The sequence below is a fragment of the Callionymus lyra genome, chromosome 13, assembly GCF_982586985.1.
Source record: "Callionymus lyra chromosome 13, fCalLyr1.hap1.1, whole genome shotgun sequence".
NCBI lineage: Eukaryota > Metazoa > Chordata > Actinopteri > Syngnathiformes > Callionymidae > Callionymus > Callionymus lyra.
This window is the reverse complement of record NC_141830.1, coordinates 26,370,042-26,391,096: the sequence shown is the minus strand read 5'-3', so window position 1 is coordinate 26,391,096 and position 21,055 is coordinate 26,370,042. Positions and strand designations below refer to the sequence as shown.

The 21,055-nt window shown below is 42.2% G+C and overlaps 1 protein-coding gene across 1 annotated transcript in view; it reads left to right on the top strand.

The window, feature by feature from the left end:
• LOC148067925 (teashirt homolog 1-like) overlaps window positions 1–20,767 on the top strand; it is a 38,322-nt gene extending 17,555 nt beyond the window's left edge. The window contains exon 3 of the mRNA XM_087805592.1: window positions 16,027–20,767. Within this exon, the coding sequence (XP_087661718.1) occupies window positions 16,027–19,541 (3,515 nt within the window). The 3' untranslated portion in view covers window positions 19,542–20,767. The remainder of the gene's footprint in view (window positions 1–16,026) is intronic.
• Window positions 20,768–21,055: the final 288 nt, after the last annotated feature.

Below are 21,055 nucleotides of genomic sequence, written 5' to 3'. Positions count from 1 at the left end.
GGTTCTCATATCAACCGAACTACTCAACGCTCGCATCTCTTACAAAGATGTTTTTCTTCTGAGTCAGTTTTGTAATCGCGCTGCAAGGACGCATCAATCGTGGAACAATGTCGGGAAGAAAAGATCTGTAATGTGAGCAAGAGCTTTTGTTTCATCTGTGGAGTGTAATTGTACATTAACAAACGCATGTCTGATCTTGTATTGTGAGAGAGTATGTGTGTGTGTGGGGGTGGGGGGTGTGTGGGTGGGGGGTTCTTAGAAACACATCCCCCCTTTTCATTCGTCTTCATAAGCCTCATTTATTATTTTCTTTCCAGCCAGATGTGAGCTGACACACATCACTCAGTGGCTCCTCAACACCCGCCTCCATCTCAAACACACTCGCCCACCATGAGGTCAGACGTGCAGCGACGCCCACCCACCCCTGACACCATCAGCATTACACAAGATGGATGTGTCTTTAAAGCCCAGATTGATTGTGGATATCAGAGTTATGGCACCATTCATCACGTCCGATTTTATTCAGACGAGCGGGATGGAACCAGGAGGTGGGACTCCTGAGCCCCCCGGGTGGGTTCTGGAGGGACAGCTGGGAAGAAGTTTAATAGATTGGAGATGAAAATGTGTGTGTATGAATGTGTACTTGTGCTTTCATAAGTCCAACTCTCCGGAGGGCCTCGGCATGTGTTTGTGTCTCGCTGTTCCTCGTCTTGATTTGGTGTGTGGCTGTCGGCATTGATCTCCCGTGATGTGATCCTCCTTCAGAGTCGGTTCTCATCGGACTCTGATTTACGGCTTCATTACGATCTTTGCTCTTCTCGAGTTCTGGTCTTTGGCCGGGTCGGTCTCGTCGACGCACTCGTGACGCTGAAGGACTTTTTGTCAGAGCTGTGTATTGGTTTGATACAATTTGTATCACGATAAAGAACTAACGATAACATATACCGTGAAAGTACTTGACTCTGGTGTTGTGATAGTGTAGTAACAAGTATATATGTGTAGTAATGATTGCTGCTATCTTTTTCGTTTCCGGCTTATCTGTCGCGATAGGCCGAAAATAACGGTGGCATATTTTCACTAAACTCTAACTTAATAACACAGTCTTTGCGTTTATCTTTTAAATTATATGTTTTTGTGGTTAAATCCCCAGGCAAATCCTGGTACCTGGAGTATATAGATTACAAAAATACATTATTTAATCAAGTTAATTTGAGGGGCAAGAAATACTCATCGAAAGGACAAATAAAAAAAATAGGAAAAAAAGTCCTAAACAAAGAAACACATGGCTTTCGGGGTCCTTTTCGGTCAACTCGACCCGGAAATAAGACAAGTGTTAAGGAAGCTAACTCTTTCAACATGTTCTACTCGCTGTGTACTTTAGCTAGTAATATATATATATATATATATATATATATATGTCACAGTACAGATTGGAATCCTGCTACTGAACTGCGATCTTAATATTGATATGGGTTAGGGTTAGAGTTTCTCCTATTAAAATTGTCCTGGTAGAATTCCCATTTGTCCTAGGACAGATTGGAATTCCAATATTCAGATCCCAATACAGTAGTAGGATTCCAGGCTGTACTAGAACGATTCGAGATCCTACTGGATTCAAATCTGTATTGTAAGTAAGTAAGTAAGTAAGTAATATATATTTATATAGCGCTTTTCGAGACCAGGGTCACAAAGCGCTTTAACAATCAAAACAATACTCAAAACAGTACATACTTCAAAGACATATATATTAAATACATCTTCATTACAGTCCTGCTGAGTGTCGACACAATATCGACACAGTATCGACACAGTATCGTGATGTTTAAGTTACACATGGATGTTTCGAAAAACACTCGGTGTGTTTCTGTTTGTCGTCTTAATGAATAATCTCTTACTATTCAGCGAGGCTTAGAGTCTTATTGTAGCCGCCAGTTTAAGTGCTTTGGCGGTTTTTTTTTTTTTTTGAGGTCCCCGTCCCCCCCCCTCTTCCCCCGGCAGCCCTACTTGACTGAAAAGAAGCCCTTCATTGTGTGTGTCGTCTTTTATTGCGCTGCCTGAAAGCGAGGGATGCACTCCAGTCGGCATTCAAATGCACGTGGTGGAGCAGGACAAACACCACAGGTTGTAAACGCCTTGAGAGTGAGCGAGTGTGTGTGTGTGTGAAGGTGTGTTCATAAAAGATGTGGCGAATCCCAGTTTTTTAAGCTGGAAGGTTTTCACTCTCTTCACCGACACACCTGTCGTCTGTACTTAGTACCTTAAAAAGTTTCCCTGTTTCAAAATCCTTCCATGATCGGCAGTCAAGTCGTGCAGAGACGTTTAAAAAAAAAAAAAAAAAAAAAAAAAAAAAGGTAATCACACTTTGTGCGACTGCTTTTGTTGTCGGTCTGTGATGGAAACGGGTCTAAATGTGAGATTAGAACCTGTCGCTGACTGATGTTATTAGGCAGATATGCCATAGACGTTGCTATCTCGCGTGAAGGATTAGCGGTAATGATGCCGCCCGGCTGGGTGTGGGCATCTGAGGCACTCTAAGTTGACGGCGTCTGTCTCCGCTTAGTTCTCGCAGACAGGTTGTGTGACAGTTGACGTCGGGCGAGGGCTTAAAAAGTGTGTGTATGCCAGTGTGTTGGAAGTCTGGTCTGCACACACACGTGTGTGTGGGTTCTGAACTGACAGGCGTGTGCGCTTCAATGTGATTGTGAGTCACTATCAGTTTTATTATTAATTTATTTTGCAGGTTCTCTTTGATGACACTGACAATTAAGGAAGCTTTAATTCTATGCACTCTTGCTTGAAGTGTTATTATCTTATCGTTACCGGCGAGTCGACGCACACGCTGCTGTGAACAGATCCCACAACGTTGCAGATAGAAAGGACTTGACCAATAATTCAGTTTTTATTGATGTGATTCACTCGTGACTTTACTTTGAAATTACAAATGTAAGGTAATAATTGTTTGTTGAAGAAAATGTAAATAATGTTTTTTACGGCTTTTTAGATTTCTTAAAGGTCAACTAGTGTGTGTGTGTTGTTGTGGTGTTGGACTCTATTGTATCATCAGTGTGTGTGTTGTTGTGATGTTGGAATCTATTGTATCATCAGTGTGTGTGTGTGTTGTTGTGATGTGTGACTCTTGTATCATCTGTGTCTGTGTTGTTGTGATGTGTGACTCTATTGTATCATCCGTGTGTGTGTGTTGTGTTGGTGTTGGACTCTATTGTATCATCAGTGTGTGTGTGTTATTGTGGTGTTGGACTCTAATGTATCATCAGTGTGTGTGTGTGTGTGTTGTTGTGGTGTGTGACTCCATTGTATCAGTGTGTGTATTTGTACAAACCTATCTTTTCATTTATACATATATATATTTCTGGAGATGGAATCTTGTTGATCATAACCACACCCACTCTGCTGTGATTGGTAAATCATGGAGGTTTGTCACCGCGCTTCACCAATCCCGGAAGTCTCCACCTCAAGGGGACTCGTTGTTAAACAAAGCGGGCATGATTACAGCTTGAGGAGGAGTGAAGCCATTATTACGTCATAATGGACTTTCGTAACCTCTTTTTTGCCCAGATTTCAGAGCAACTTAATAAAGTAATAAGTGTAAAACATGGTCATGATGAGGAACTTACTGCATCTTGGAGAGAAGAACATTTACTACATGACAGGAGAGTTGTAGTTTATCAAATTATTTAAACTAATTATCATGACGGGATTAATAATAAATGAATAATACGATGGATGGTGTTTCTGAGCAGTTGTTTCTACCTGAGAGACAGCAGTTGATTCAAGACACTGACACGTCCTTTAATGTTTGCTAGTAAACCAGGAAGTTGGATTTATGGACCCGCCTTTCATCTTCTTCACACTGACCTCAAACCTTTTTCTCGTTATCATAGTTTTAATTTCTTTTTCCTTTTAGAAAAAATCTATTTTATAAATATAAAATGTTTAGTTCTGTAAACTGTTATTTATTTAAAATTTGTGGAACTTTAGAAAAAAAATCATTGTGATATTAAAAATGCATCGAGTGTCAAATGTGTTTTATAGTGTAGCATAATATATAGTATAGTACTTTACTCCTTGTTAATGTTATAATATATAGTAGAGTACTTTACTCTCCTAGTTACACAATACTTGTGCAAATGTGTCGTTTAAACCGTCTGTTGTTGAAGTTTCTGGTGGATCTTAAGGTGTAGACACGACTCGACTCTAATGGCTACGGTTGAGAATGTGATAAATGTTGACAAGGATACATGAGAGAAAACAAGTGCACAGGGTTAAATATTCATGTGTTTCTCATGCAGCGTCTAATGTCGCTCGCCTGAGACGTGACTTCTCTGTCTTCACGTTCATGTGAGTCAAACAAAAACATCAACAAATATAATCACAGTTAGACAGGAAGTGAATCATTGACTTGTGGAGGGAAAAAACTTTATTAAAAGTGACAAAACACACCGTGAAGTATTTGTCAAACGTGCGACAGTTGACCTCAAATATCCTGCAACGTCGGCAGGAGCAGAACAAGCGTATACAGTCGACTATAGACTAGACTATAGTATACAGGGGCCAAGGCCTCAAGCTTGCAAGACTCTACTCAGTTTGATAATCATTTTATAGCTTATATTTCATTAAACTGTGTATTAAATAAAATACTTAGTTTTCAATTTACAATGAAGATGCAAATAATTAAAGAATTTGTTCATTTTTGTTCTACAATTAAACTTCCAGCCTCTAGATGGCAGCAGTCAATACGTCCTCAGAAGCTAAAGGAACAATGAAATCCTGCGAGATTGCGGCGATGACTGAGGACGAGAGGATACAATAACTCAAGCATATTTTGGTTTGAAAACAAATGAAAGCAGTAACTACTTCATCAAGAGTCATGTGGTCTGTAAATTCTGCAACACCAGAGTCAAGTACTGGACAATACTACACATGTATACTTGTTACTACACTATCACAACACCAGAGTCAAGTACTGGACATTACTACACATATATCCTTGTTACTACACTATCACAACACCAGAGTCAAGTACTGGACAATACTACACATATATTCTTGTTACTACACTATCACAACACCAGAGTCAAGTACTGGACAATACTACACATATATCCTTTTTACTACACTTTCACAACACCAGAGTCAAGTACTGGACAATACTACACATATATTCTTGTTACTACACTATCACAACACCAGAGTCAAGTACTGGACAATACTACACATATACACTTATTACTACACTATCACAACACTAGAGTCAAGTACTCAACAATACTCCACATATATACTTGTTACTAAAGTATCACTATATATCGCATCAGGGGTGTCCAAACTTTTTGGGAGGAGCACCACCTTTGATTGTGTGAAAAGGAATGTCAAACCAAGAGTTATCTTGCTCAGAAATTCCAAATATAAGTCAATATAATTATTTTAATTATACACAAAATGGAGACTCATGATCTTGTCATAAAATTTTTGTCTGACATCTAAAAAGTTTCATGTATTCCTTTATTAAAATTCACAAAACGCACCGAGAAATATCTGTCAAACATGCGACAATTGACCTCAAATATCCTGCGTCGTCGGCAGCAGCAGAATGAGCGTGCGGTGACTCAGGCAGACGCACAAGTTTACTGTTATTGGCCACTAATCTGATATGATCCTGGATTTCTGCTGCACTACAGCAGGTGGATGTGAACGTGTGTCAGGATTTAATAACAAACTTACCTTCGTAAATCCACCAATGATACCTGCGTCCCCTTAAGAGCCGTTAAATCTCAAATAATTCACTTTGGGGATAGATTTTTATGGGATTTCTTCCACGTCGGGGAAACAGAGAAGCAGAACCTGAAATCTTTTTAACCTGACGAAGCTAAATCGACACCAATAACCACGACTTTAAATCCTGTCGTTTCGACAGAGGAGGTTTCAAATGTTCCAGCTCATGCTGATGGTTCCTTGAAGTTTTCATTTTTACTCCCACGACCCGGGAACATCTCCAACGTGTATCGGTGTCATCAGGATATTTACTGCTTGAAATCAACAAACTTTGAGTTCTTTTTTATTCAATTCTTTAATTGCATTTTTAGGGGGGAAATCAATCACTTTATTAGTTTTATTAAATAAAATAAATTATTTATTGAAAGGTTGTTTTTTTTTTGTTGAACAATGAAATTAATCATAGTATTTTTTTTTAAATATGATGAAAAAATTCTAATATAAGCTATTTTAGAGTTTGATTCAAAAATACTTTTTATAAATACAATATATCTTTAATGTGTAGCCTTTAAATTGTTTAAAAACAAATTCAACCTTTGAATATAGAAATGATTTAATTAAATAATTTAATAAAACCAAATATAACGTTTAAATGCAGAAACTATTTTATAGTTGGAAAAAAAAACTTGAACCAAAATATTCAATTTTGCAAAACAATTTTAATCAAATCCAACCGTTTAACATAGAAATTATTGAATTAAACGTTTAAAAATAAAATAAAAACAAATTTTCGATCCAACGATGATATGATAAGATGATTTTCTGATGTTGTCAGGGTGTGATTGATGAAAGGTGGACGAAGAATGGGGCGAGAGTGAAGTAGAGTGAGGTGTGTAGTTGTGAAGCACATGGCAGCTGAACACCAGCCCTTCAACCTCCTCATCATTACCTGTCAATCAATCACCAGATCAAATGTCTGCAGCAGGAGACGCAGTGACTGTCGTCCGAGACTAGATCGTGTTTCCTCAAAACTACTCATGTTCTGTGTGAGAAGGAAAACTTGGATCGTCCTGTACGTCCGTGGCCAGAGATCATGGGTTCAGAGTGACGTCTGTGTGTGCGGGACACAAACGGACATCATTGTGTTCTTTTGTTTCAAAATGTATTTTCATGCTTAAAAAATACTTGTTTAAATTGAATTGACCAAAAACAAGACACACAAACATATAAAATCCTAACATTGAAGGGGAAAAAACCTTTCAAATGATGTATTTTTATTTTACATTTAAAATTAAGTTTTCGATTGTTCCTGCACCTCGGTTACATTTAATTTTCTTTTGAAATTAAATGATGTACTTTGCAAGATCCTGGCGACGACTGAGGACGAGAGGATACAGTGGACTCCCACCAGCAGTTTTTAAAGCTGATTTGACCCTGTATCGTGTAAAAGGGGAAAGTTATATAAAAATAATACAAATTTAGAATCAAAACACGTTTATTGACAAAGTTGTAAACACAACGCAGGTTTGTGTTGCTAACGGAAGACGATAAAATTGAATCAAATAATTATAAATAAATTAAAATAAGATGAATACATAAAAATAAATAATCAACATTAAATGAAGAGTGCATATACAAATGAAACGGTCACTAATGAAATAAATCAATTAAAAAATAAAATGCTTCTTGCTTATAAAACATGGAATTTGTCCATAAACCGCAGAAGGATTTGGAAGATGTTCACTTGAGCTCACACATGACCAGTCACAGCCCTCACTCTTCCTCTTCCTCCTCTTCCTCACTCGTCAGTTTGTTTGAGCGCCGGTGATTTACGGTAATTATCCATCGTTGGGTCATGTATCAGGCCGGCCGTTGCTAGGAGATGAAGCAGCTGCTGCTGGCTGTTGTCTTGTCACCGCGCGTGTGTGTGTGTGTGTGTGTGTGTGCGTGTGCGTGTGCGTGTGCGTGTGTGTCTATACTTGATGCTCGTGTGTGTGTTCGGGGAGTGGGTTTGTGCGATCATAAGCGTTGCTTGTCTGCTGTGTGCACAGGTGAAGTGGTCCATTCTGATGCGTGGATTTAAAAGGCAGGTGCTGCTGAAGAGACCCAGGGATGCATTATGGGAAGAATACATACTCGGGCTGATAGCGGGGGTCATAGGTCACGAGAGGCCAGGTGTGACTCTATTTAAGGGGTGGAGGGTTGCTTTAAAGGTACAGGTGTGTGTGCGTGCGAGAGAGGATGGATGTAGGCAGATGGAAAATCACGAGATTAAAAAGCGCTGTTGTGTCTAAAATAGTAGGAGCTTGGTCTCGTTTCCTATTGGCAGGTGATGGTGGAACAGATGGGTGCCGGTTCAGATCCCCGCTAAGGGGCCTATTTGTCTCCGTTTTCTTGCACGGGCCATTGTGTTGAGGCAGTTTCAGGTTTCACAATCTATACAATCCATTCACGATGGAGCAGACGCAAGATATTTCACACAAAAACCCAACAAAAACAGCTAAAAAAAACCAACGTTTACGTTTGATATTTAAGAGCGTGGACACACATCAGTGAGTACACACGTGTGTGTTCACATGCTAATTGACACCAGTTAGTACTTGTCATTGCATTAAGGGTCAAAGATTCGAACCTCTCAATTAATCTGCAATCACTTTGTTTGTTAATGAGCCGACCTGTCCTATAAGTGGCCCTCGGGGCTCTTGTGTAATTAGCTGAGCTTCCTGGAAGTAGACTTGTACTTTGACATTGAACTATAGCATCCTCACAACACACACACACACACACACACATATATATATATGTTGAAACAATTCACCAGTATTCACACATTGTTTTAAAGTCAAATGATATTTAAGTTTCATTAAAGTTATTCTATGGTTTATATTTCATTAAGGTGTACTGTATAATACAGTTGTTTTTTAATGTACATTCAACACCACTAGATGGCAGCACTCATTATGTCCTCAGCAGCTAGAGGAAGAATGAGAACCCGGCGAAGACTAAGGACGAGAGGATACAGTCGACAGTCGGAGCCAAGGCCTCAAGCTTTTAAGACTCTACTCAGTTTGATAAACATTGTGTAGCTTATATTTTATTAAACTGATCAAATAAAATGGTTAGATTTTTCAATTTACAATGAAAATGCAAACATTTAAAGTATTTGTTCATTTTTGTTCTACAATTAAACTTCGGCCTCTAGATGGCAGCAGTCTATACAGTACGTTCTCAGCAACTCAAGGAACAATGAAATACTGCGAGATTGCGGCGAAGACTGGTTTCCTTGTGTTGTCTCTGCTTTGACTAAATATAATTAAGTCAAAGCATCATTTTCTTGACTTCAGGACATGGAAATGCAAAAAGTCTTTGAAGTTGATACCGGTTCTCCGTGACGGTCTTTGCAAAATAAGAGAAATGTTTGTAACATCAACAAAAGTCGCTCTTTGAAGTGGACACCAAAACAAACCCCGTCCAATATCTGTGTCTCGAGTGTGATGCAAAGAAATGTCTCGAGCTGTTCTTCTGTCCATTAGAGGTACATTTAGCAGCTTATAATGGAAAGTATCTCGAGCAATATTTGAGGTTTTGTTGCCGTTGTTTAGATATTTAACCACGAATGCTAATCCAAGGCTAATGGATACACATTTTCTCCGGTTTATTTCTAATAGTTATTTAACCTAAAATGAAGATTATCCTCAGTCAACCTCTCGGTCCGCTCTGGCTCAGATGCTGTTTTTTTTTCGCATCCATGAAGATATGACCTCATAACCCAGTTATGGATAACACACAAATGACTGGTTATTAATACAGAAAATACACGTGTTGTCCATCACAAAGCTGATGTACACACAAGTGTGTCTAACCCAAGTTTACCGTTTGCTCCTCTGGGTTTTCGAACGTGTCTTTTGCGCTCGACTCAAAAACACAGATTACTGCATCTCTCAAAAGCTTTCTTAGAAAAGGTGGGAAGAAATGCAATACTGTAACCCCCCCCCCATCACCACCACCCCCCCGCCTGTGTTTGCGCTTTTGAACATTTCATCCTTTTCAAGTGCAACAACACCCTCAACCAAAATGAACAGCTTCTCCATCTCTGTGTCGAACCGTTTTTTTCCTCCGTGCTCACTTCAAAGCCATTTGTTTACTCTGCTGCCTCCTGACATTGTCTGTGGTAATTAAAGGCACGCTCTGAAATTTATGGTTTAATTATACAGGCCTTGTTATGCAGAGGAGACCAGGACGGCCTGATATGCTCGATGAAAAAAGACAAAAAAAAAAAAAATCCTTATGGGTTTTTATTGAACCTGCACGAAGGACGCTCGGGACTGTTTGTGTGCATGTTTGTATGTTTATTAATGCGGCTGAAGCTGCGGTGTAAGTGGGTGAGAATGGGGGGTAAAAAAAAGGGCAGATGAATTGAAATCGATTGGCACTGGTTGACTGTATTGATCCCGCCGCATGTTAAAGCCTTCTGTACTCTGAGAAGAACAAGAGTACAAACTTGTACACAGCTGGAAATGCTGCAAATAGCCCCCGTTGTTGTGTGCATGTGCTACATAGTTGAGCCAATCTTTCTTTGTGAGTGTGTGTTTTTTTGCACAGTAATGGAAGTGGTATTGGCTCCGGCCCACGAGCTGCTTCTCTGGACTGATCTTTGCGGTTTTTTTTGGTATAAATAGCAGCCGCTCTATAAATAAAACAAGAAGTACCTTTCGCACTCGCTCACTCACTCTCACTTAAACACACACGCCGACCTGAACCCTCGCGCACTTGCGTCAACACAATGTTAATGCGCTGCACACAGGTTTAGACCTTCAGATCTGGAAGGTTAGATTTAGTCTTGAAGTTTAAACTCGATCGTAAAATGGATCAACATCTAGCAGCAAACAAGGTTGGTTAAAACAAGGATATTATCTCAAACTAAATGATCTCTGTGTTTGTTTTCCTTCACCAAACATCAGTTTTACTCTCATCATCAGTCTCATTGTTTTCAATCTTTGGTCTAGAAAATATGCCTCTTTTTAGGCCCACGTACGTTTATGAACAAAAGTCTGCCTTTGATTTTGAAAACACCATCCTTGAGTTCGAAACATGTGTATCTGATTAAATGTGTTAAACATCGGGAAGAATCTTCTAAAGTTATCTACAATGACAACTTGGGTGATGTACGTAATAAATGTGAGTCATTTATATTAAACATTAATAAATAACCAGGTACTTTGACCTCGCCCAACCTACTGGTTGTTTTATTTTATTTAATTTTATTTTTTGCTTTGACTTGAGAGCATTTTCAGTTGTTACCATGTCTTGGAAGTAAATGATCAAATAAATGGACATATTATTAAAAACCCAACAATTTTGGTCAATTATTATCGTTATTATTATTTCTGAACGTATGAAAGGAAATATGATTGGACTCAAAAATTAACGTGTATAATAATATCTGTGACACTGTATTCATAAGTGCCCTTGAGAATATTAAAACGAGAGACCATTGTTTAATCCGTGACTTTTTTCGATGTCTCGCTCACAAAATATTGGTTGAATAGGAGGTTTATAAGACCCTGAAAAGTGAGTCACAGAGCATCCGTCAATAAAACAGAAGTTCAGCTGGTTCCGTTCATTCACAAATCGCTCCACTTTTCTCGTCAATCCATTCTAGACAAATGTGAACATCGACTGCTATCAGAGTACAACTCGTAGATTTGAAATGGGAAGGAAAAAAGAGGCCGGAGATGAATTGGTCCAGCAAGCCCGGAATGCTGCGGCAGTTATTTAAGGCCCTGTAGGTGCCTCGGCCCGTCTGCTCCCGTTATTCTGCTCCGGGAGGGGCTGATACGAGCATGAGAAGGATGGAAAGAAAAAGGTCCAAAGCAAGTACTTGAAGGTCTGAAGAAGATTTTTAGAACGAGGCGCGAGGAGGAGCTGGTGACGAGGGGCGAAGAATTAACTTTGAAAGTAAATGATCGGCTTCACCCTCAATATCCGGCTGGAACGCCGTCGCCCTCTGCATAATTCATCCCGTTCACAGCTCGAACCTCAAGGTGTGACATGTTATAATTCATGAACTCCTGAACCTCTACGGGTGTAAACGACGCTCAGTCACATTCATTTCATCGCACCGGACCACGATGAGCGAGCCGGTGACCGGACACGCAATATTGGGACCATTTTGTGTAAATGAGCAACGTTTATTTGAACCCGCACATGAGGCGTCATCATCTCAACAACCCTTCCAGTGACCTGGACAGCTCCCGCAATGCTTTGCCGCCCAGCATAACTAGAGCTGTATGTAGAAAGGCATCATGGGAGGTCACTGTCTTGTTAGCACCGTAGGTAATGTGGGTGTGGTTATTAGTGCGTCCCACCTGGTTCTGTTGAAGTTTATCTGCTGTTCCTTACTGCAGCAATATATTTTAATATCTGTCTCTAAAGATATTTATATTTATATTTCACCACGGAAGCTGAACTGCGATATAAGGAACAACAGTATGTGCGATTGCTTTTATTGAGTGGATTTTATTCAAGCAAACGGTCAGATATAGTGATAGTTGGATCCATTGTATCCTTTTTTTTCTCCCCCCCTCTTGTCTAATACCTGTAGTCGCTTGTCAAACAGTGGCCGTGCTTCTGATCGGGGCATTGCTCCCATGTTAGTCGCTTCATGAGAAGCACATCCCAGCATTCCCTCTGACACGCCGGCAGCTGCATTACCATAATTGGCTTTTCTACATGACGGGACAGAGGAAATAATAATGTCATTTTATTTACAGCCCCCTTGTCCTGGTCCAAGAGTGATTGCCCTCCTTCCTCCCTGCCCCCATCCTCCGTCCTCACCGCTACACACTCTTGTCTATCTGCAGCGACACAGACGTACAAACCTCCTCCACCTCCTCCTATCTCATCTCCCTCGCTCCCCTTCTCCGTGCGTAAAGGCTTGTTCTGCCACGGCGTGTAGGTCAAGCGATGGCTTTTTGATCAGCTCCTGTCCGAAGCCATCAGACTTGAGAGACACGTAATGGAGAACAGGGTGACAAACAGAATCTGGGGAAGGAATAAGACTGCCAGTTTCCTATTAGGGGGGCAGCCTAAACGGCCTCTGCCACCCCATTTTCTCCCCCTTCTTCCCGGCGTTCTCTGCCACGGATGATCCACTCCAGCACTGCCTAAATCACAAGATTGAAGGGGCCTGTGATTGGACATTAGTGCCGCAAATGACTGTCGTGATTGTGCACTCTTCCCAAACTCGCATCGAATAAATAAAGAAATGCGTGTAAATAAATAGGAGGAGGGATAGTGGGGAGATAAGGCCGGCGGCGGTGGAGGTGTCAGTGGAAGCTGACTGGTTTCATCCCCTTCTTTTTCCCCCTTCTCGTTTCATTGCCTTTCTGCCTTTCTTATCTGGTTTGTTTGGCTTTGACAGCGGCCAAATGGTGAAGCTCTGCGAGCCTGACAGAGAGTGTTATTGATTTAACAACCAGCACTCTCTCAAGAAAAGAGGGAGAAATGCGAAAAGAAAAGATAAAAAACAAATGGGAATTGCGGCAGTTGATGGCAAAGTTTTGAAAAGGACTTGAGAAGTGTTTGCTGAATTCCAGACCGGTGAAGTGCAAGCTGGACGGTTTGCTATCATTTACAACAGTCATGTCGTAGCGAACGTCAAAATAATGTGTGAGAGAGAATTGAGCGTATTTGGGTCAAACTCTGAGGCCCAGTGTTGTGTGAGGGAGATAAGGTAAAATACAGGAAGTATATTTGACGTTTTACTGTATAAATGACTACAATCTTTTAAAAAAAAAACTCTGTATTGCTTCATGTTTAAGTTCCATACTTTTTATTTCAAATTAATTTAGCTTCGACGTGCAATCAAGTTTGCGATCATATGTCGAACACAGTGTTTGATGAAAAGACAATTATCAGGGGTGGACGACCCCGTCGCGCGACACACAGTATGGTTTGGGGATTGCCATTTGAAACACACCGTCCTTATTTGCACAAATTATACATAAGTGACATGCAGTGCTATGCTAATTCTGCCCGTCTCGGAGTGATACGGTGTGGCTGGTAGCGGGGCTTGATCGTCGCTGCTTGTGACAGTGAGTCTGTGGCGGCATCCTGGCCACACTGCCGCCTGTCTCCTTGATGGCGGCGCGTCCGCGAGCAAAAGTGACAAGCGTTTTGGCGCCAGTGCAGATGGCCCTGCTCACAACCATCACCCGCTCCACAGACCAAACTGCCAGGGACGGCGCTGTCCCGTCCCGGTCCTGCCCTCCACTGCGGGTGTTTGAATCGAGAGGCTTGAACCGATCGCCAGTTAGCATCACGTTACGTTCAAGCGGATGCTTTGATCGGATTCGGGTTCAGCGGAGGCGAAGACTCACCTTAGGACTAAAAAGTAAAACCACGTGCTCTTATTTCCTGCTGGAAGGAAGTGGATGTGCAGCGTTTCACGTTTGACATCATGTAGATCATCAGATAATCATCCACGCTACGTCGCTGACTTGGATTTATGTTTGGTGAAGCAGCCCGCTGTCTGCCTGTGATTCCTACAGATATCTGTCTCTGCCAGTCTTTTGTCTGCCGCGCTTTTGATATCTCCGTCTTTGTTGTTTCCATGACAACATGGCAGGACAGGCATTGATTGACAGGGATCGTCAAAGGGTTCCCTGGCGACCTGCTCGTCGTTCGAGAGCCCCTCCCTGCCGCAGTCTGTGTTTTGTCACTCATCCAAGGATATTTTCGTTGTTTCTCATTCCTTCTGCTATCTGAAAGTGTGTGTGTGTGTGTGTGTGTGCGTGTGTGCGTGTGCGTGTGCGTGTGTGCGTGTAATAAGCGCTGCCAATTATTGGGATTTAGCCTTTTCTCTCCTTTTCTTTTTTGGCAGCGGTTACTGTTTATGACTCAGATCAGGTAATTCCTACTGTATTTTTCGCCCTGTTGGTGCAGGCACGTAGGAAATGAATATTCTTTCTGCAGAAAAACACTGTGTATTAAATGAGTGAAAATATCGATACTGTTGTCGCGGAAGCATGTAAGCAAAGGCAGAAGGTAAAGTAACAGAAGACAGTCTGCAGATGTGTTGTAGAGAGTACATCACATAATGCTAATCTGCTGTGTTAGGGATTTTCAGGAGTTTTAGAAACTGTTTCGGTCTCAGTCTGTCAGTGGGATTGAAGCGCAGCCAGGTTCTCCTGTAGTGCTCTCATTTCACTGAAATCCTGTCAGCCGTTGGGGGAGTAAGTTGCTCATTTAGAGACGGGGTTGTATCAGGAGCTCGCAGCAAATGCAAGACCTCCTTTACATACGCTATTGTTCAGGTTAACTTTTAGGGTGAGGTTGAATGTTTAAGAGACGCAGCTGGCTCTTGGTACACAGATGTCGGAAGGTGGAGTTACAATCCGGCGTGCTCACAGACACCTACCCAGGAACTCGCATGCACATCATCACATAGTCACATTGCGTTGTGCAGCTGCTAACCTCCCCCACCTCCTCCACCCATCTCCTCTCAGGCAGCAGTAAATGGTGCCAGTGTATATATATCAGGTATTATGTCCACTTAGATTATGATATGACAGGTTAGCGTGCCGTTTGAAGCTGACAGCACATCTGTTTCATCAGGAAAGACTGATACTGGCATCTAGGACACACATCTCACCGTGCAGGAAGGAGATAAAGGAAGAAGCAAGGGGGCTGTCTTTCCTGTCTCCCTGCCTACCTCACTCCTTCTTTTCTCTCCTTCTTTTCACTTACACCTCACTTCCCGCCCACCAAACTCACTAACTCCTGCTCACTTTTTGTTTTCTCCTTGACGTTCTGTTCATTCACGTTTTTCTCCATAAACCAGCTTCTGTCTGTCCTTGTTATGGTTGATATTTGCACAAACACAGAGGTCGTACGTGTTTTCAAACCCTTGCATCTCATTGGTTTTAATTTAAAAAAAACAGACTTCCTCAGACTGCAACTGAAACTCAATGATTTTGATGTGTTAGTTTGTACACTCACAGTTTTGGGTTATTTGCTTGGACGTCATTATCACCGAGTACCACAAGCTACAAGGTGTATGTGAAACGCCATGAAACCAAATTTCTCCAGTTTATTTTTTCTGGTGAAGTAGAACCTCAGATGTGTTTTGAATAAAAGTATTTTTCAGGATCATGTCATAATTATGGACTTCCTATTATTTGCACTTGATCGCTCTTTATTGATTTACTTTCTTTTCAACCTTCTGATATTTGCTGAACATTGATCTTCTCTACTGCAACTTTTGACCGCCCTCTTCTTTGTGTTTTGCAGCTTACATGCCTGAGGAAGAACTCAAAGCAGGCCCCCACAATGAGGAGGAGCACCTTCAGGATGATGGCCTCTCATTAGACGGTCAAGACAATGAGTTCATGTGCAACGATGAAGAGGACGATTTAGAGGGGAGCCAGCTACCTAGCTACAGAGACTCTCCACTCAGCAATGGAACCAACCCTGATGCAGGATACGGGTCTCCGCTCAGTGATGCCAGTGATCGACTCACAGACTTCAAGAGCACCTCCTCCAGGGATGGTCAGGAGAGGGAAGCCCCTGCTCTACCCTTCCGTCCAAATAATGGCCTTTCTCTCCAGGATAGCCTGGCTCAGATGAAAGCTGTCTATGCAAACCTCATCTCAGATGCCTCTTGGTCCAGCATCACAATGGACATCATGAAATCAAAGCCTGCCACAACTGGCAGTGCCAACAGTGCCCTCACCACTCCTGAACCTGTATCTACTGCCTCAGCCTCCTCCACGACAACGACCACCAACAAGAGCAGTGCTGTCAACATGTCAAACACTCATCACAATGGAAGGAGCTCAAGCACCATTGTCAATCACACAGGCAGTGCTGGTGGCAATACAAATGGTACTCTAGTAAGCTCTGCTGGAGGCCATGGAGCAACCAGCAGTACTGGAAGCAGTAGTGGTGCGGCAAGCAATGGTGGCGGGATAGCATATGACTGGCATCAGGCAGCACTTGCCAAGACACTTCAACAGACACCCTACCATCTTTTACCTGAGCCCAGTCTCTTTAGCACAGTGCAGCTCTACAGACAGAACAATAAACTGTATGGTTCTGTGTTCACTGGTGCCAGCAAATTTCGCTGCAAAGACTGTAGTGCTGCTTATGACACCTTGGTTGGCTTGACAGTCCACATGAATGAGACTGGACATTATCGAGACGATAACAAGGACAAAGAAGAGGATCATGGAAAACGATGGTCCAAACCCCGTAAGCGATCTCTAATGGAAATGGAAGGGAAAGAGGATGCACAGAAGGTGCTGAAGTGTATGTATTGTGGCCACTCATTTGAATCTCTGCAAGATCTCAGTGTCCATATGATCAAGACCAAGCATTATCAGAAAGTGCCTCTCAAAGAACCGGTGCCGGCCTTGGCAACTAAACTTGTTTCCACTTCAGCTAAAAAACGAGCGATCCATGATTCTATAATTTCCCCATGCTCCCCAGAGTCTATCCATGTTGGTAGTGGTGGAGGTTGTGTTTCTCTAGGGGATGTTGGCAAGGATGCCAAAGCAATGGCTAACCCTTATGTAACAGCAAATAATCGCTATGGGTATCAAAATGGTGCCAGCTATACGTGGCAGTTTGAAGCCCGTAAAGCTCAGATTCTTAAATGCATGGAGTGTGGTAGCTCGCACGATACGCTTCAACAACTGACTGCTCACATGATGGTCACAGGACACTTTTTGAAGGTGACAAATTCTGCTTCCAAAAAAGGCAAACAGCTGGTATTTGATCCCATAGTAGAGGAGAAGATTCAATCGATACCGTTGCCACCCACAACAACCAGGCTCCCTGTGCCAAGTACTGTTAAATCACAACCGGTGTCACCTGCCCTCTCTTCTAGCTCCGAGGACAAGAGAGAAACGTGTGAGGAGGAGAGGATTGAAAATGGTGAACCAGCTGAGAGAAAAATTAAAGAGGAGAAGGATGAGTCTGGTGAAAAATCGGAGACTGACACTACATCGTATAAATATCTTAGAGAAGAAGATTTGGAAGAAGCACCGAAAGGGGGTTTAGATATCCTAAAATCCTTGGAGAACACAGTCTCCAGTGCCATAAGCAAGGCACAGACAGGTACTCCCACCTGGGGAGGATATCCTAGTATACATGCAGCTTACCAGCTACAAGGTGCTATGAAGAGCTCCAGTGCTGTCTTAAACTCAAGCATCCAGAGCGTCCAGATGCAACCGATGTTCAACAGTGGAATCAGAAGCCTTGTGACGGACCCCAACTCTGTCATCCATTCCCCACGCAGCCCCTCTTCTCCTACCCCACTCAGAAGCAATGTCACTGCCATGGAGGAGCTCGTAGAAAAAGTAACAGGGAAAACTCCTGCGGTGAAGAGAGAAAAGGAAGAAAAGATTGTAAGCATGGAGCGATGCCGGGCATCGTCATTGGTCAAATCCCCATCCCCTGTGCTGAGGGAGCAGAAAGAGCAACTCACCACCCCAAATGAACTCAAACAGTCTGGTATGAGGAGTAGCAGTCCTGGCAGTGTGGAGTCAGAAGTGTCCTGCAAGAAAGAGCCAAAAGAAAGCCTCGTAGACATTCACATTAACCATGCAAAGAATGGCTCTGAGGCCCGCCAATCCCCAGTAACTAACGGCAACAGTCTTGGCATCATAACTGATCATTCACCGGAAATTCCTTTTGTCAACCCACTTAGTGCACTCCAGTCAATCATGAACACGCATCTAGGCAAGGCTTCCAAACCAGCAAACCAAACGGCTGACCCCCTGTCAATGCTTTACAAAATTAGCAACAGCATGATGGATAAGACCACTTTTAATTCAACCCCTCAAGGCAAGCAGACGGAGCCCACAAACCACTTTCAGCTGTACGACAACACTGACCAGCCCATTGACCTGAGTAAAAACAAGTCAGTGAACAATAATAACAACAACAATAGCAACAATGTGCTTCTGACCAATAATGGTGTGAACGGCAATAAGCCCCTGATTTCCATAAACGACACAGTTTCTTCTCCTCTAAGAGAAAATGCGTTGATGGATATTTCCGATATGGTGAAGAATCTCACCGGGCGACTCACACCCAAATCCTCCACTCCGTCCTCAATTTCAGAAAAGTCTGATGCAGACGGAAGTGCATTCGAAGACGCTCTCGACGACCTCTCTCCAGTGCAGAAGAGGAAAGGGAGGCAGTCGAATTGGAATCCACAGCACCTCCTCATACTTCAGGCACAGTTTGTTTCCAGCCTGAGGGAGACCCCAGAAGGGCGCTACGCCATGACTGATCTGGGTCCTCAGGAAAGGGTCCACATCTGTAAGTTCACAGGCCTCTCGATGACAACCATATCACACTGGCTGGCTAACGTCAAGTACCAGCTGAGACGGACTGGGGGCACTAAGTTTCTCAAAAACATGGACTCGTGCCAGCCTGTTTTTCTCTGCGGCGACTGTGCCTCGCAGTTCAGGACTCCCACCTCCTACATTAACCACCTGGAGTCTCACCTGGGCTTCAGCTTGAAGGACCTGTCCAAACTGTCAGCGGAGCACCTACGGGAGCAGCAGGCTGCCTCAAAGGTGATCACAGAAAAAATGACATTCGGCAGCCCTCTGTCAGCCTTGACCACACCAGAGGATGACATAGGCTCCGTGTACCAGTGCAGACTCTGCAATCGGACATTCGTCAGCAAACACGCAGTGAAACTGCACCTCAGTAAGACCCACGGCAAGTCTCCTGAGGACCACCTGGTGTTTGTCACAGCTTTAGAGAAACTGGAGAAGCTAGAAAAGGTTTGAGCGGGGGTCTCTTGCTGAGCTAAGAGACGGACAGCTGTGGAACTGACTAGAATTTCATTGCACTAAAATGACTGTTCACAGTTACTGCACTGGGCCGAACTGAGCCACCAGAAAATGAAAATCAGTCTTATTTTTATTTTTGTTGTAATAACTGCCTGATTGGACCATGTCTTTTCATGTTGATTTGATTTCTTTTTCTTTGTTACGATTATTTTGTAATATATTTATATTCTATTTGTCTGATCTGTGCATGTATTTTAATGAATCAAGATTAAACGTAGGATTTTAATCTTCTCATGTCAAAATACAACTACTGCTTCAATGGTAAATGTGGAAAAAGAATTGGGGATGAGGGAGGGGGGAGTGTATAGTACTTGATTTGAAGAAGATACAAATGTAATGTATACACTAAAGTAATGGAAGATTATCCTGAAGGACTGAAGTAGCACCTTAGACAGTGGAACTTTTCGTTGTAAAGAGAAAACGTTTGTTGAAATCAGACAGAATGAGATTGTGGATCATCATTTCCCGCCATCACTTGGGTTTTCTGTCATTGCGATGTTTTGATGATGAACGGCCTGCTCGCCAATCTGTCTTCGTTCTCGAGAAAAGATTGTGTGAACATTTGGTTAAAAAAACAAAAAAACAAATTGAAATGCTGCTTCTGGTTATGAGTCAATCAGTAAAAATAAATGGCCATCAAGTCTGCAAGTTTGCTCCAAAACTTTCCATGTTGTGAAGTTTCACCTCGTATCGATTCTCCAGTTGTATGGTTTGGTAAAATCTCTCTTTTTGCCTCTTTCTTCACGCTTTGTTACGTGTAAATTGTTTCCAGTGAAATGTCGATACCCCACGAGACATATCTCACCAGACTTCTCTTATGGTGTGTGCTCTAACTTTTATATTGTCATTTTGATACAGAAAAATGATGAAAACGTAAAAACAGATGGTGTATATAGATATATGCTGTAGAATTACAAAAATGTCCTTTTTTTAAAAGAAATGGGAAATTTAGCTTCTTTGGCTTGGTTTAAAGAAGTTTAATTATACTTGCATCCGATTTGATGCATGAGATGTTGTGGAAAAATAAGCGATGCACAATGACTATACATTTCAATGTTTTATCGAAAATATTGTAAAAAACAAAAAAGACTTTTTAGCAACGATAGTTTGTTAATTTCTTTTCAATTGTAAAATAAACCCCAAAGCAGTTGTTAACAGTCAAATCCCTTTGTGTGTGTGTTTATTTATTTGATATTTAAGGTGTTTGTTTTTTTTCCGTGACTCTTCAGCGGTGTCACACTTGAAACGGATGACTCGGCCACATCATGCCACCGACGATTATTACACGATGACAGGCTCGATAAGCTTGTAAGGGTGTCTATTGTGCTGCGAGGAACCCATGCTAGACTTGTGACCGGCCCTCGGAGAGCCTGTTCTAATCCGGCCGCCTTGTATTAATCACGGCAGTGTGCTCGCCTCCGTCTTCCTGGAACAAAATCAGACTGGTGTCT